Here is an 18673-nt window from a genome sequence, read left to right as displayed (position 1 = left end):
GTTTTTGCTTTCTCAGACACGTTTCCCGTGCTGTTTCTGTGCTTTTTCCAGTGCCTTTTTCTGACTTCTGCTTCTAAGCACAACCGATGAACTGAACTTAGTTCATGTCTGTATACGGCATCCAAATTTTTCTTTTTCTTTTTCCAAGCAACACCTTTCGATGATCACGGCAAGTCATTATTGGCAGTTTTAATCTTGTTGCTTTTACACACGAAAGAAGCTTGCAGTTTACAAACATTACACATCACCACCTCCTGTCCTGCTTTCATTTCGAAAATAAACCATGATCTATCATGTTTCCACGAATTCTGAAATCTTTTCCATTCCATGGACGGTTGACTTTGTTCTAACAATGTTACATTTTAGTTCATTTTACTTGACATTGTTATCACTTCCGTCACCCGAACTCTCTGACAAATGTATTTTAAAAGCTTCCATCACATTTACACTAAAACACTTCTTTTCACCTTCAGCCATTTCACCACTACTGCATTCGTCACTGCTTTTGTTCGTGAATAGGACCCCTTATTAGTAACATGCCACTATTTAGTTTGCAAGCTTTATTGTCTGACCCAGAATTAACGTTGAAGGATTTTATAATTACGTTATTCGTAGCACTCTTCCTACGTTTCATTTTTGTTGCATTCAAGAAGTCAATAACACCGCACTCAAGTATGATCACCTTAGTAGTAGAAGGCAAAAAAGAATAGTTACTTCGGATCTCATCTCTATTTTGTTTTCAGCGTTGCCAGTTCAAAGTACAGTTTAATTATTCACTGCATTTTTCTTTTCGCTTAACACTAACTGCACTTCGATGACTTTCGTTATACTTTTCCAACTGAAATATTTGGAAATATATTGATAAGTGTCTTGAACTTGTATTAATGGGGTACGTGTGCCTTTGAAAGTATTTTGTAGGGAAACTTACGTTACATTTTCAAGAAATACGTATGACTTCTGACAAATATCTGCATATTATCTTCCCCTCAGTAACTGCGGTGGAGGGGACTATTTTCCAAAAAAACAGTAAGTGAGGGGGAATTTCCCATCATCTTCCCCAGGATTTCGCACCCTGGTTTGATCAACCGGACGAGATTGATGTATGCTATGGTGCGCTCTCCTCTTTTATCCTAAAATGTCGGCTATGTTCGTTGATCTCCGTCACTTGCCCACTGGTAACGATGGTAGACGATGTCCTTTTTGTGAATGTCGTCTGCGGAGTGTTCATATCTAGCACGTGGTGTAGAAGCACATGGATGCATCTAGCATTGATGTAAAAAAGCAGGTGGAACCTTGAAGTATTTGAAGCAGAGAAATGAATTATATAGTACTATTAATATTTTTTTGTAAAGATATGTCGTTAAATTCCGTAGGTAGTTCTATGTCGATACATCCACCTTTTTTCGAAAAATATCTCACTGTGCGTTTTCCTTTCATATATAACGAAGCTTTCATCATGTGACTAAAGTTGCAGATATAAGCTTTAGGGAAATATTCAGTTTCTTGCTTTGTGCAGGAAATTTTATTAGGTAAGTGTTCTGTAATTTCATAATATAAGATTGTGATTTATGTATCACCATCGTCATATATTCATGGTGTTTTTTTTTTTTTCCATCAACATGGGAAAGTTTGGTGTATCTATTTACACAAAAGAGATAACTTGGAAAACGGGAAGTCAGGGAATTCTTCGTCGTAATTTTTGTAGCCACTGTTGAACAATAAACAGTTGAAATACTATTCCAAATTCGCTAAACTTTGTACTAAATGAATATCATATATCTAGAGGTACGAGTTTTTCGCAGTGTGTGATAAAACTAAATGCGTCAGAATTAAGTAATTTTCAGTTTCTTGACTTTTATGATATTCTGTGTGTATTTTCAATGGTTTCCGTTGCGCTATAAAACGCGAAATTGGCAGTTTTGCGCGAAATTTCTAACAATACGCGAGATAACGCGAAATTTTAGAAATACGTTTTCATTAATTTAAAAACGCTAGTTTTCCGCTCACGGAACTGTATAATGTGGTGTGAACGGTGAATTTGGGTGATTTGCATTCGGCTATAGAGAACTTGTTGCGCGTTAGCTATCACCATCGCAGATGGATGGGGGAATTCCGAACTGATAATTGTTCGAAGTTTGTTGTAAATGCAGTTACATATGTCCAACAAGTAGTGCCAATTCTGAGAGAAACATAAGTATGGACTGATGGTAAGTGAGAAATGTACAACAGTGAAGGAGGAAAATGTGGAAACATATAACATGCTTATGTTTAATACTTAAATGTAACTTGTGCCTATATGTTTTCAGAAGACAGCAAAACTTTCATACTCATAGTAATGATTGATTTTCCTTCAGTTTGATTTTTTTTTTAAATAATCTATAAGTGAAATTTACAATGTCAAGTGAAATATTCAGTGTATTTTGTTTTTAGGTTATTAATGGTTTATTTCTGTAGTGATCTATAAATAAAAGGAACAGTTTTAAAAAATGTCATGGAATATCTTTTCCACGAGAGCTACAAAATGCGAAACTTTATTTGGAAAACGCGAAATATGAGAAACGAAACGCGAAATTTTCAAATTCTTAGTGCGAAAAACTCGTGCCCCTACATATATCTTGTATAAAAATACATCATACCTATTCTATCATAAAATAAAAGTTCACCGGTAAATAAATAAATTATTAGGTTTAAGTTGTGGCCGAATTGATCCAAATTTGACCCTAGTATTATAAAAGACACCTCAGAAAATCTGTTATCCACCAGAACAATGTATCAGCAGGATAATGCTTATTAACAGCTACACAGGATGTAATATAGCAAGTGGTGTATCTTTCATTGCTTAACTTATCTGTTGCGTGCTTCCATTCGGACAAAACACCTGAATACAATTGATACGGTTCACAACTACTAATATCAAGTATCCGTTACCATTAACAACTGTTATTCCTATAGTCAAGTCTGACGATGGTATATTGGACGACGAATGTTCATCCATCAACATACTTCGTAATTAATGCCGCATATTTTACTACTTAAAAAACAACTGTATCTTCTTTATTTTCTGCTGTGTTTGCCAAATTCACGCAACATTTTCTGCCTGACATGTTGATTTCCATATCCAACAACATTCTATCTTAACATTGTCTTTCCGAAAGTCATCTTATGTAAATCATTATCGTCGTCTTGAAACTTAGCATCATCTCTCTATATATATATATTCCCTTGATGGCTTCGTATTCTTCTTTTCTTAACTTCTTCAAAATACTTGCATCTCTCTTGTGACATCCACTTGGGTATCAACATTTATTTTAATCTTGAAATGCATTCTTCTATGTGTGATTCCGTGCTTTGTGCACTCTCTCACTCATACTTTTCACCATCTGATTAGGTATCTATGCAGGAAATTTGACTAATAATAAATTTTACAGTAAGAAAGTAAGCTTGTACTGTGGAGGCCAATTAAAGAAATAATTTATTTCCAAACCTAACCACAAATTATATTTGGTTGGTTGATTTGAAGTTTAAGGCCCTGTTCAGCTCCAAAACTATATGAGATATGGACCTACAACTTAACGTGAGATCCAAACCACATTAGCTCCCACCGGGAATCTAACCCGAGTCTCCTACGCCGAAACCTAAATGGTAGTGTTTGCGGTGTCGCGGGTCAAGGAAAATTAATTTACTTAGTCATGAAACTTCAGGAAGATAAATATAAGAATTTCAGAGTGAACCCTGGACCAGTTGTTCACGATGTTGCTTTAGTTCATGAAAGTGATATCTTTGCACCAAGGTGTTGAACTTCCGTAATGGTGAAACATTAACGTCTTGCCGATATCTTGTTTTTGCCAGCAGCAGTATCAGGCCAGCAAATATATTACAGTTCCTGGTACTCCCGAGATACTATCACAGTTAAAGAGACGTAGGTTGCATCCAAATACTGCTTCAAATAGTCAACAAAGGAAAAGTAATTTCTAAGGGAAGGAGAGCTAAATACAATAGAACACTTGGTAATAGATTGCTTAATTGGCGTAGGAGACCCGCGTTCGATTCCCGGTGGGAGCTCATGGGGTTCGGACTCCACGTTAATCAGTAGGTCCCGTCTCATATAGCCTCGCTTCTGAAAGGGACGTTAAACTCAAAATGAGCTCAGGAGATTGCTTAACTATTTCACTAACACAGTGTATGTATATCTTTACTCTGCTACTACGGTACATATCAAGATATTATATTACATCTTAAACTACTGGCACAACGACTCTTAGGGAGCCCTGATCTTAAACTAAACTCCTGGCAAAACATCACTTAAGAAACCAGGGATATTAGCCGACTTGTGGCACTTACACCTCTGAGATATGTGGCATCAAGTAGGTCCCCAATTGTTCTCACGACGCTGGGTGGATGTCGTAATACCAACATCGTCTGATGAGTACGAACAATTACTCATCATCCCTCTGATCAGATCCAACATTCTTTTGTCTTCACTGATCTCACGAGAAGCAGTATGCCGGTGCGGCTAGGACGTAGAGGTCTGCACGGGCCCGGGCCTACAAAGGATATTTCTCCGGGCTCGGGCCGTAAATTTTGAAATATACAACCATATTTCTCGGGCCTCACTTTGTAAATATAATGTACAACGATATTTATTGGACCGTTCTTTCTGGAGAACTTTTAAAGCACAACTTCAAAATTAAACCTCTAGTTGCTTTATATAAAAATGCAATTTTGCATTCAATATTAAGTTTCTGTAATTCGAGCTCATTTGATTATCGCACGAGCTCGAGCCGGGCTCGGGCCTAAATGTTAAAACATATTTCCGACTCGGGTCGGGCCTCACTTTATAAATTCATAATCTTCCATATTGCCATTTTCGTTTACCTGCATTTTCACTTTGATTCTCCACCAGAAACCATCAGAAACCTTTTTATTCTTAATAAAAAGAATAATTGTATAATTGTATGCAAAACTTGCTCATTCATCCAAATTTTTTGAGTCCCCCCCCCCCCCCGCGCAAAAAAGCACAGTGTTAGTAGATATGTTTGCAGATGAATTGCATTAATAAAATCATGAATATAACTTACTTGTGTCCGAAAATTAGGATTCAGTTTGTTATTGTTAAACTGAATAAGTTTTTGATAAAATAATAGTATTTTTTTTTTATTTTTTTTTTTCAGACGCACCACAGGAACAAGGATTTGTAAGCTTTTTCAAGTCTTTGCCTGAGGTAAGTTATTATAGAGCAAGATATTTAGCTCGTAAGTTCCTTCAGTTCTTTGGAGTTGTAGGTAGCATAAAAATCTGAATTCCGTGTGATATTATATTATGAGTAGTGAAATACCAATAGAATATAAAGTCAGTAAACTGATTTCTGTGGTACACAGTCCCATTATCGATTAAAGATCACTAGATTAAAATGTATGGCAATGTGAAATAAATGCGTTCATTTGTCTTGGCGAAATTACTTTTTTTTTTTTTTAAACTACATTTCTTTAGAATCAACTAACTCTACTTGGAAAAAGAAAAATCTATACGTGAGTGAAAATTCAAGCAGGAACTAGACACATTAAATCTGTACTGTTATATGCCATCTGAAAGCTCTTTCCATAAGTTTTAAAATGATACTTTAACCAATGTCCTGGGTCTTTTAAATCAGCCACAAACACCAGTTTAACAAACGCCACCTAAACATTTTTTTTTTTTTTTTTTTTGTAAATTTTTAGAACTTTAGGGGCCTGTAATTTCGAAATCAGTTTACATATCAACCTGAAATATCAAGGTTTGCAATTTGCTAGAGATACCAAGAACTGTACGAAATTTCATCAAAATTTGGCAAGGTAGGTAGAATTGATTTGAAAATTGTGTTTATTTGATAATGGAATCGCTCTGCAGCAAAGTCAGCTCGATTGCTCGTAGGGCAACTAATCTTACAAATCACTCTCCACCAGCATTTATAGTCATATCGAATTCGATCGTAAGATCACCAACTTTCAAGATGGGGCATTGTTGCCATCTGACAGTCATTCTAGCATGCTCCAGAGGATTTGCAAGTAAGCAAATAGATTTTTGCCAGGTAACTGCCAATTAGTCCGCTAAAGATGTAGACTGAGTCGACTGTTCAAATGATCGCTAGACGAAATCATAGAATGATAACAATGATCGATCCAGAATACGACACACCACGCGGGCTACTTCTCATGACTTGCCAGTTGACTAGTAGACCGCGATCGACGGGTTGGCCATCTCTTCTCTATAGTATTGTGTATAATTTGGTACTAAAACAATTTATGTTTCAGTTTGTCTAAAAATTATGAACGGAATTGAATGCTCTCAACATTCAAATCACACTTAAAAATCGAAGAAAGAAAGAAGAAAAAAGTAACGAAATATAGAGGGGCCCAAAAATAGGTATACAGTCCTTTACTGATAAACTCATTGCTTTTTATATAATTTCTTATTGTTATCTATCAGGTAGACTTATTTTCTTTATTATTTGTTTTTAATGTGTTTTACTTACATCTTAAGCTCGGAAGAGCCGAAGCAAATAAGCCCATAAACTAGAATATTATACTTGATCAATGCAGGTCTGTATACCTACTTTTGAGCCACCCTTTATTTTCCGTCTAACTATTTATCGTACATCAGCCATTATTGTGTATGCTTGGCTGAAGTAAACGACAAATGACCTTCAGTTGATTTGAAGATATTGTACACACAACGACAGTCTTGCCAGATTTGTCAGTCAGTTTGTATGTATATATTTAATTTCTTTTCACTTTTGTTGTCGTTTTCTTCTTCATTTGACAAACCAGATGCATATGATTATATATATATATATATATATGTTCATAAGCTTTCAGACGAAGTATAACACGTTATGGCACGACAGTTGGGAGATGCAAACAAAACTCTTTTACCTAGATACAGAAGGTTCCGCCAAAAATTCAATATAGTGGCTTTTCCCGAAATCTTTGAATGACGAGTTTTGTATGTGTTACTCTCTACGCTGAAGTGCATAATTTGGCACTAAAATTATTTATATGCCAGCTCATTTCCAATCAAATACGTATATTTACTCTGCTGTAAACCATCATGGTATTGGCGATTATCATCAAACTAACGATAACTGTAGTTGTTGTGCTTTTTATTATTGGAAAGTTATCGTTAAATATGTTTAAAAGCTGTTAAAAATTAAAATCCTTGTCTTTAATTAATTTCATCCCGAAGCAGCAGGGGCTATTTTTCATTTTCAGCAAAGTCATGCTGTGCTTAATGAAAATCAAGTAATTTTTAGGGAAATTAGTGTTAAACTTATGTAGTTAGAATAAAGAAATTCCGCAGTGGAATGGGAAATATATTATAGGAGAATAATAATAAACATTATGATCCCTTTCGCTATGGACACTACGCGCATACACGCTTCTCTGCTATATTTCTGTTTTTTTAATATTTCTTTTTGCTTTTCTTCCTATCTGATAAACTCTTTAGCGAGAGTGCTTAACTAACTAACTAACTCTATGGCCTATGGAACCCGGAGGTTCAATGCCGGATTCACACAAGCTCTCCACTGACTTCTATCCTTAGCTAATTGCATCCAGTTTCAACTTTGTATTCCTATCTCTGCGAGATCCATCTTAATATTATCCTCCCATCTGCGCCTAGGTCTTCCTAATGGTCGTTTTCCTATGGGTCTTCCAGTCAAGACTTTGAAAGCGCTTCTACTTTCTTCCATTCTAGCTACATGACCTGCCCACCTAAGCCTCCTAGACTTGACGACCCTAACAATGTTGGGTAAACCGTATAAACTATGTAGTTCCTCGTTATGAAGTTTCCGCCATTCCCCATTCTCGTTCCTCTTGGGTCCGAATATTCTTCTCAGGATCCTGTTCTCAAATACTTTCAGTCTATGTTCTTCCCTCAGAGTAAGCGACCATGTTTCGCAACCATACAGGACAACAGGCATGATTATCGTTTTATATATTTTAAGCTTCAAATTCTTCGACAGAATTCGCGACGACAAGAGATTTTGAACCGAGCGAGAGTGCTTATTATATTTATATATTAAAATGCTAGGTTTATATGTTTGTGCTCAAGAAAAATTTATATGTTTGTTGCCAATCCTTTCGACAGTGAGATCTCGGGAATCATAGGCTCTAGAAGGATGCCGTTTTCACTGATCGATTGCAAATTTTGTGTATTGGCGATTGCAAATTTTGTGTGTTCAGTTCTAATTAAACATTTTTAAAAAATAGCCGTTATTTCTTTATTACATTTTTAGGGATACACTGGAAGTGTTGAAATTTAAAAAAAAAAGTAAAGCATCATATCCTACGAGCTATACATTCTAAAACCACACATTTGTATACGGGGTTAGTATATCTCTCCAGCGTTTGTTTCATGGCCAAATGATAATGAAGAACGAAGGATAACCATTTCTCCAGTCTGAGATGAATCTTTATTGTTGGAGAGTTTTTCCCAATGAACACCATATATCACTGACATTATAAATTGATTGTGTGTGTAATGTGTTTGCTTATTATATACTTACTGCATGCATGAAGAAAGAAAATACTGATCATATATGAATTAAAAACTCCAACCGGAAGTCAAATCTCAAATCTTGCAAACGGTGCGAGATACTGAAAAAATAATCGAAAAAATCTCCCCTTTATGATACCCCTTGCCGATTTGTTTCAAGACGTCTTTCACTTGTGTCTGTAAAGGGACATGTACGTATTGAGTTGATTTTGAGTTTAACGTCCCTTTCAGCAGCGAAGCTATATGAGACGGGACCAGACGTGGAATCTGAACCATATGAGCTCCCGCCGGGAATCGAACCCGAGTCTCCCATGCCAAAGGCGAGTACGCTAACCGCTTAGTTATGAAAGAGCTCGACATGTACATATGTTGTGAGGAATGACAAGGAGATTCATGCTCATATGTAAATGATGCGCTGTGTAGAGAGCGCAGGTTCGGTTAGTTTTTAAAAATATGTAATTGTTTCGTGTGTGTTCTGGTAATAAAAAGATGCTTATTAAAATAATGGACAAACCTGTAGAAAATGCATCTGACTCACGGCGTGAATCATCGTTAATCACCACAACAGCTCTGATTCGTTGTGGAATGAATACACATTGTATAACTTCCGTGTGGTGCAGTACTCAGTGTTGTTAGCGAAGTTGGAAGAGAGACATGCTTCAGAGTCCCAGCTCCAAAACTCATCACTGATGTTCAGGTCTATAGTTCATCCCGATAATCATGAAACCACACTGCAACATCTCCAGCAGTATGAACTGGCACATTGCCTTCTTGGAAAATAGCGTTATTGGCTGGAAACATCATCTGGATCATATGATGAACTGCTGAAAAGTTCGTAACCCAACCCAGAAGAAGTACACGTGGAATGATGAAATTTTACAGTTATTTTTCATACTGCCCCTAAACTTTAATACACTTCTTTGCACAGGGCTCCAATTTTTACAGACCAGTTAAAAAAAAAAAAAATATCTGAAGACTGTTCCGTAGCACTAATCACCTCATCAGATTCAAAATGGCGTCCTGTCAAGTGTTGCTTGAGTTTGGAGAAAGAGTAATAGTCTGGCTGAGCTACGTCTGGGGTATAAGGAAGATGATCTAGACATTGATACCCTAGATCATACATTGTCTGTTGAGTTTGCAGTCCTCGATGGACAGAAGCATTGTCCTGAAGGAAGAGAATTCCTTTTTTCAGTTTTCTGCGGCATAGCACTTTCTTTTCTTCTTTTTTTTTCAGTTTTGAGAGTACCTAGGGCAGGTAGTCTATGTGTACGATCCCATTCTTATCCTAGAAGAATATTTCAGACACCTTCCCAGCCGACTTCTGTCTCGAACTTCTTGGGGTGACGGCAACCTGAGTGCCGCAACTCCATTAACTGTTGTTTCGTTTAAGGATCGTAGTGGTGCAACCATGTTTCGTCCATGATTACTGTTCGTTACAGAAATTGGTCGGTATTGCAGTCAAAGTTGAAGATGATTCCCCTTGCTACCCTCGTTTTTCCACAGTTTGGGTCTACTGACATTTCTGAGAACCCATTTTGGTGAGAGCTGCATCAGAACAGATATAAGAGCAGGGCTGAAAAGTCTTGGGATACTGAAATAGTGTTGAAGAAAATAGACTAAGGAAAGATATGGAAACGAAAATATTAAAAATTTCTTCCACTTTGTGGATATTTGCAATCACTTTGCAACAAAATTAGCCAATCAACAAAATGTATTCCATTTTTGCTCATACCCTTATCCTACCTTCCTACTGATATTTGTTTTAGTCTACCCAATTCATTTATCGTCTAGCTAGTTGGTCTTCCGTTTGTACCTTTTGTCTTATCTTTCAAGAGACAGAAGTCGGCTGGGAAGGTATCTGAAATATTCTTCTAGGATAAGAATGGAATCGTACTCATAGACTACCTGCCCCAGGTAGTCACAAAACTGAAAAATAAATAGAAAGTGCTATGCCGCAGAAAACTGAAAAAAGGAATTCTGTTCCTTCAGGACAATGCTTCTGTCCATCGAGGAGTGCAAACGCAATAGACAATGTATGATCTAGAGTATCAATGTTTAGATCATCCTTATACCCCAGACATAGCTCAGCCAGACTATTACTCATTCTCCAAACTCAAGCAATACTTGATAGGACGCCATTTTGAATAACTTTTCAACAGTCCATCATATGATCCAGATGATGTTTCCAGCCAATAACGCTATTTTCCAAGAAAACAATGCGCCAGTTCATACTGCTGGAGATGTTGCAGTGTGGTTTGTCCTCTTGAAGACAACAAATCAAATCATTTCGTACACTTTTCTCTCCAGTATTTAGATGGACAATAGCTTGGGGTGATGCTGGCACCACGGCGTGACTCCAATCAAGAAAACTAACAAGAAGTAGGCCAATTTCCTATATGCATTGATATTGCATTGCGAGTCCAGTAGGTACACTCCCTATCCTGTCCTTAAAATACCTTAATTTATTTTTCTAGGAATTCCACTTGATTCGTGATGCCTAGAGTTTTGTTTGTTAACCAGCAGCTATAGTTTTGGGACTGTTTTAGTATAATATGAATACGTAGAACATATTAACAGGTTTAATCTTTTTTGAAAGAAAAATCTGTAAGTTTGATTGATTTTTGTCGTAATTGCACTGGACTATTTATTCAAAATCTGCAACTGGCGGAAAACCTGCAACTGGATTATTTGCAGGATAACAACCTCAGTAAAACGTATCAGGACCTTGGAGGAGAAAGAGCGAACTCAAAAAATCGATTTTTTGTTTGTTTGTTTGTTTTTACTCGCATCAGACAGTTCTGGACAACACATAAATATCGCGTTTTGCCCTGGTTCGCCCTTAGTATTCTCACAGTTTCTAGATAAACAAAGATTTGCCCTTGCTATCTTGAAGTACTTGCAAAACTTTCAGATTGATTTCTCAACTCCCCAATTCGCCCTTTCTCTTCCAAGGTCCTGGTATTTCAACAGATTTCATCTCTTTTTTTTTCTTTCTGTCTTTCTTTTTAAACGTTTATCTCAAACACTAATTTCAATGGACATATACAGAAAGATAATGCGCAAGTCTGCTTCCAGGATTCTTGCGCACTCCCTGGCGACGCCACTCTTTACGAACTATTTATTAAACTAGCCGGAGTTCCAAACCTGTTGATACTTACCGGAAATTGCCATGAAAAGCCGTCTCAAATCACTAAATATCTCTTTCTTTACGTTAAATTATTCCTTCATATGTTTCTACAGAAATTATGGGCACTCCGATGACGTTTGAAGCTTCATTGAGCATCTCTGACATTATATATAACAATATATCATGTACATCGTTTTAAAGCTTATGAAATTTCCAACAACTTTTATTCGAGCACTTTTTTTTTTTTTTTTTTTTTTTTCATTCATTTCATATTTCTACTCTTAAGTTGTATTGAGGCAACGAGAAGAGTATGTCCCCTAATACAGATCACAATTTTTCACTTTATTCCAAAATTATGCAAAAATGGTTACTTGGAAAAAGTGATAACAACTTGTTACATTGCCTATAATAAAGAATGATCCTTCTACGTTAATTAGTTTAGAAGTTATGTGGCATAAACAAAGTGTATGCGAGAAATCAAAGATGGCAGACTATTTATTCAAAATGGCGGAAAACCCGCAGCTGGATTTTTTGGAAGTTTTCCAGGGTAATAAGACTGGTACGTGGAACATCTTCCAACAGGTTTCATCTTTTCATTTTAAATGTCTAAGTTTGATCAATTTTTGCCGTAATTGCACTGGACTATATATGATATAGCTAATAATGAGAAGCAAGATGTAAAATTATCGTACTCGTGTCACCTATAAATTGTAACTAAATCAATATACAATAACATGTAGACACATCTTGACCCTTTTTTTATACAAGGTGTTAATGAACTATATCGACAGACTTTAAGAGATGATTCCTCACATCAAAATAAGAGAAGAAGTTCATATGGACCTATGGCGAAAAGTGTAGTTTCAGAGCTAGGGCTGTCCAAAATCATGAAAAAGCCAAATTTCAAGAGGTCCTATTTCGAATTTGAGAGACTGTGGATGGTGTTTGTTATCAGCGTAAAGGAAGCCGGGCATACACAATCCAAAAGTGCATATTTCATCAATTGTCAATAGGTGTAAAGGTTATTCCCTACAGGGTGTAATTTTCAGATATGTTTTCAATAGAGTTTTCAGATATACTCTGATTTCAAGAAGGGTCCAAAGTAGACAAGAGGTAAACTTTGACAACAATGGATTCCAATGCTTCGGAGGGAAGCAGAAGTGTTAGAAACCGGCAGCTCCATGTTTCTTTGTGTTCGGAGTAACGTGTTATGATATGTATTTCCTCACGGTATATTTCACGTTTTCTTCACTTATAAGCGTGAAAGAAAAAACTTCGCACCATGCGTTTTCCTGAGTACGGGAAACCATGCTGCTGACGATCCTTAACACTTCCGACATTGCGCTAAAGGATTCCATGTTCATTGCTATCAAGACTTATCGTTTGCTTACTTTGGACCAATCATAAAGTCAGAGCATATCGGAAAATTCGGTTGATGGCATGTCTGGGAATTTCACCCTGCAGGGAATAATACGTACACCCATTGAACATTAATGAAACATGCATTTTTAAATTGCGTATGCATGACTTCCTTTACGCTGACAAGGACAACCACTCATAGTCTCTCGAATTCGAAATAGGGCCTCTTGAAATTTGGCTTCTTCACGATTTTGAACAGGCCTAGCTCTGAAACTATGCACTTTTCGCCATGGGTCCATATGAACTTTTTTTTTTTTTTTTTTTCTTATTTTGATGTGAGGAATCACCTCTTTAAGTTTGTCGGTGTAGTTCCTTAACACCATGTATATGAACTTCACAGACAGCAACAACTCGTCAATATTTCTGAAATTCAGACCTTTGCAACATACAAATATATACCTATGTAGATTCTTAAACACGTTGAGCAAAACACACATTTAGCATTCAGAATTTCATCTCTAGCCAGTTACAAACTTCTCTTCAGTGTAAAACATTGATATCGTAACATGATAGACTCCATCGAGATTTTACACAATATAGTTTCTGTTTCTTTTTTGTCTATGTATGTTAATTTTTTGTTTGGACATATATTCTTACCACAGAAGTAGTCATTGTCTTACTCTGTCTTTTCTCGTATGCACGGGGTCAATAGTACCCCCAAGAGCAGTAATATACGTTTTTGGTTAGTTTGGAGTTTAACGTCTCTTCAGCAGTGTATTTACCTGTCTTGTAGTAATATCTTGTGTTGATTATAGAAAATTATATTTCTGTTTCGTATGTATTAATTTCCTAGTCAGAAATTAACAATTAGAAGGAATCAATATGCAATTGCTTATAGATAGAGACACGATTTTGTGGTAAATAAGAATTCGTAATTTCGTTATAAAAATATGTGTAAAGCGGGATAAAATCGGCGAATAGAATTTAAATGTAAGAACACTATTTTTCTTGGTAATTACAATTAGCTACTTTATATTTCACCTCAATTTCTACTTATCATCATAAGCTCATGCATGACTATATTAAACAGTATTTGAGTTTCTAAAAAATAACACTAAGCATCCTCATTGAATAAAAGTATCATTAAAAAAGAACATTAATAGAAAAAAATAACTTTCGTATTCACAGTTTACTTATGCAAATAGCACGTAAGCATTGTTTCAATGTTTTCTGGTGTTAAATATCTTCTTTTATCTGTAAGTATGTCATTGTAAGAAGAGAGAGCCCTCTCCACATCAACATTTGAAACTGATATGTACTTTAATTAGAGACACTTTCCAGCGATTTCTGAATGCTGATCTAACATACCCCGCATACTCCTTCCACACTATCCACTTCACCAGTAGATACCGTTTGGAGCTCATTTTGTAACGACATGTAAAATTTCAAAAAATCATTGTGGTCTATTTTCTCAAAATGGGAATTTTTATCACATTGCTAGAAAACTTACTATCAGGTTTTGCAACTTTGAGCTAGGGAAGATTAAATAATGATGTCAATGTCTTAAAGATCTCATCCACCATTCAGAAAGGCCTTGAACTGTTGAAAACACAAATTTCTCAGTATTTTTCTTTGCCTCTGCAATATTGAGAGACTCCTCCACTGATATTTGTCTTTTCGCACCATTTTCACAAAACAACAAATTCTTTTTCTGATTTTCGCTTTCATTGTGCTTCACACATGAATCGCGTCGCTTCCAGCTTAGTCTAATATTACAAAATTTACACATAACTATTTTTTGACGTGCATCAAAAACGTAGTAACCATGATCTTTAAATTCTTGCGCTATATCGAAGCATGTGAGTTTCGGAATTATACCCCGGTTTCTTTGCGTTCAGAAGTACATGAGGCAAAACTGGGGACCATATTCGTTGCAGCCAAGAAAACAGACAAAATGAGGGAGGGCTGGTGGCAGATATCCGGCAGCCCCATATTTCATTGTGGTAAACAAATGACGAACTAGTAGCGTTTACTCACGGTCAAGTATGCAGAAGAGAGAAATCATAGTAATGAATAATTCGTAAAAGCATCGAAAAATCGTCACTTTTGCGTAAATTTCGTGGAATATCGAGACATGTTGCAAATTTCGCTAATTCGACAGAATTTCGCGTTTAATCGCAAGCGTTATATGGTCTAACAAATAGTGAAAAAATATATGTTTTAGGTACACAACATTTACATGCAAGATTGATACATTTCGCGTTTTCGCGTGTCACCAAGAAAACGTGTCTCTACCTATAGATATGTTATGCTGTTTTTATAAAACACAAATTTAAAACACCTAGAGAAAACGCACAAAATATTATAGCTAATCTGCTAAATTCTTAATTGTAAAGCAATTTTGGAAAGGTTTTTGGCATTTATGTACTTGTTGAGTTCCTCGTGGCTATATGCTTACAAGTAAATGGTCTAAATGGATGAATCAAGTTGCGGGATGAGACATAGTGCATCTGACAGAGGGTGTGAAAATATGTGTATGTGCAAAGTTGAGCGCCATAAGAAACGGACGGGGAGGGGGTCAAAGTTGGTGGGAGAAGGGCTATGTTATATTATTGAAATACATCAAATAAACTGTTAAATCGTGAAAATAGTGAAAGATAGACAATGCAAACGGTGGTAGTTTCACATATTGACAAAAGAAGAATGAACAGAGTAGGTCACGAACCTCCGCGGCCATCTTGAAATCCGTCATTTTGAAATATGTGATAGTTTTTGAAATGGAAAGGTAGTCATGTGATACATCAGTTAGGGCCAACATGTTCTCAAAAAGTCAATTAAGAACTTTATTGATCATTATCTGCATTTATTTGGAAGACTTAAGATCATCTTTATAGTTATTTACGAAAATCTAGGAGACTGATACTCGTATATTGAAAGTTCGGATTATCATGAAAACACATGTCAGTTAAACAATCTACAAGCCAATAAAACTAACAGTGAAATTTGATATCCAAGTTGTATATTATTACATTATTATTCATGACATTACTTTCAATTTGCTTCATATAACGCCAAAGAGAACTGTTCCAGTCTGGAAGAACAGCTTCAGTGGTTTTGTTTCTTGTGCTTTTGGTCGTAAACAGTGTGGAGTTTATATAGCTACCTTTCGTTAAATGACATACGAATATAGACCATAACACAACAAATCTGATAGATTCGAAAGGAATTATTACGTACTGTACGTAAACCACAATATTTTTCACCACTTGTATATTTTTCACTCAACTTTCTTTGTCCACCTACTGCAGTCGAATAGAGCAATGAAGTTGTAGCGGAAAATAAGTTATCGGGTGAGGTGGCTTTCGAGTCGTGCCGCATTGTATTTGATCAGTTTGTTTGCAATATGAAGTCTTCGATTATTGTGATAATGTTGGCACAGGACTTGATTACTGTGTCCTCCGATGATGGATCATGATTGCAACTTCCGAACTTGCGAACCACTTTTCGTTTAGATATCACATGCTACACTCATCCCAATCCCAAATTGCTATTGCTTACGAAGGTGGACAAAAAAAGTTGAGTGAAAAATATTTCAAGTGGTGAAAAATATTGTGGTTTATGTACAGTACGTAATAATTGCATTCCAATCTACCAAATTTTATTGTGTTATGGTCTATATTATTAAGTATGTCATTTAACGAAAGGTAGCTATATAAACTTCACATTGTTTTCGACCAAAAGCACGAGAAACAAAGCAATAATAATAATAATAATAATAATAATAATAATAATAAAGCTGAAGCGGTTCTTCCAGACCGGAACAGTTCTCTTCGACACTATATAAAGCAAATTGAAAGTAATGTCATAAATAATAATGTAATAATATACAACTTGGATATCAAATTTCACTGTTAGTTTTCTTGGCGTGTAGATTGTTTAACTAACATGTGTTTTCGTGATAATCCTAACTTTCAATATACGAGTATCAGTATCCTAGATTTTCGTAAATAACTATAAAGATGATCTTAAATCTTCCAAATAAATGCAGATAATGATCAATCAAGTTCATAATTGACTTTTTGAGAACATGTTGGCCCTAATTGATGTATCACATGACTACCTTTCCATTTCAAAAAATATCACATATTTCAAAATGGCAAATTTCAAGATGGCGGCGGAGGTTCGTGATCTACTCTGTCCATTCTTCTTTTGTCAATATGTGAAACTATCACCGTTTGCGTTGTCTATCTTTCACTATTTTCACGATTCAACAGTTTATTTGATGTATTTCAATAACATAGCATAGCTCTTCTCCCACCAACTTTGACCCCCTCCCCCTCCGTTTCTTATGGCGCTCAGCCGCTATAACTTTGCACATACACATATTTTCACACCCACTATCAGGTGCACTATGTCTCATCCCGCAACTCCATTCATCCATTTGGACCCTTTACTTGTTAGCGTATTCGCATTCGGCGTAGAAGATCCCGGTTCTGTTTACGGTGGGAGCTTATGTAGCTTGAATCCCACGTTACGCTGTAGGCCCACGTCTTATATAGCGTCGGTGCTGAAAGAGGCTGCAAACTCCAATCCAACCTAACCAATCAGCCAACTATGTATTTGTATAAAAATTATCTTAAAATTTATGTTCCTTACAAAACATTACATCGTACATCCATTATTTCCTTTAGTCCTTCGAAAAGCAAAGTTAGATCTACTAAGAACACGAAGTTGTGAATTTCTGCTGTTTCGCTCCCGTCAAGATGCTAAATTTTGTAGGGATGTGCCGATATAGCGGTATTGGTGATATCGGCCACGGAAAATTTATCGGTATCGGCAGATGGACACCGATATTTACCGAGACATTTTCCGAACTATTTTCATTTTTTTTAAATATTAACAGTGACACTTATATTTCATCGATTTCTTTTAGACTTAAAGTTGATCTAAATTATCATCAATTGTAATATAGACTTGTAAATACAGTGTAACTATCAAAGTACATTATCACTCTAAATATCAATCACTGACTCTTAGAATTAAGTCTACACTATGTAAGAATTTTCTGCGTTTTAGTTAATTTTATGTGAGCTGTATTTAGTTTAGAGGAAATATATTTTTTGTGTGTTACCTAATATGAAATTGTGCTTTTTGCCTTTGTATGTCAAATTTTGGCCTTATATCTAATATACACTATTACAATGTTGATCATTTCATTATTCTGAAAATTCCTGATAATATATAAGAAATGTGTCCAAAAGTATCAGTATCGGCCTCTTCAGTATCGGTATCGGAATTGGTGAAAAAGTGGTATCGGTACTCCGTATTTTTTTTTTTTTTAATATATTTTTCCTTCTAGTTTGAACCACCGTTCCATTCATTCAAACTTGTTGCTATACATGAATTATTTTGCGAAATACAGTTATTAATAAAATTGCAAATAGTGGTAGATGTTCAGGTAAGACCTATTCTTGTGAAGTTAATTTAAAAATAACAACTTACTATGTTTGCAATAATGTTTACATATTGAGTTCTCTACGATAATATTTCTGTACATCTTTGATTGGATGTACTAAGTGATTCATTAACATGATGTTGTTAAAGTTTTATTTAAATTGTAGAAAAATAATTGTTTCATGTACAATTGTGAAACGT

The 18673-nt window shown here is 35.8% G+C and overlaps 1 protein-coding gene across 1 annotated transcript in view; it reads left to right on the top strand.

The window, feature by feature from the left end:
* The window catches only part of spel1 (DNA mismatch repair protein spel1), a 275109-nt gene that overhangs the window by 29110 nt on the left and 227326 nt on the right, over window positions 1–18673 (top strand). The window contains exon 2 of the mRNA XM_081729493.1: window positions 5172–5221. Within this exon, the coding sequence (XP_081585619.1) occupies window positions 5172–5221 (50 nt within the window). The remainder of the gene's footprint in view (window positions 1–5171; window positions 5222–18673) is intronic.

Source organism: Thermobia domestica, chromosome 1 (genome assembly GCF_964235325.1).
Source record: "Thermobia domestica chromosome 1, izTheDome1.hap1.1, whole genome shotgun sequence".
Classification (NCBI taxonomy): domain Eukaryota; kingdom Metazoa; phylum Arthropoda; class Insecta; order Zygentoma; family Lepismatidae; genus Thermobia; species Thermobia domestica.
This window is presented reverse-complemented; position numbering and strand designations above follow the sequence as displayed.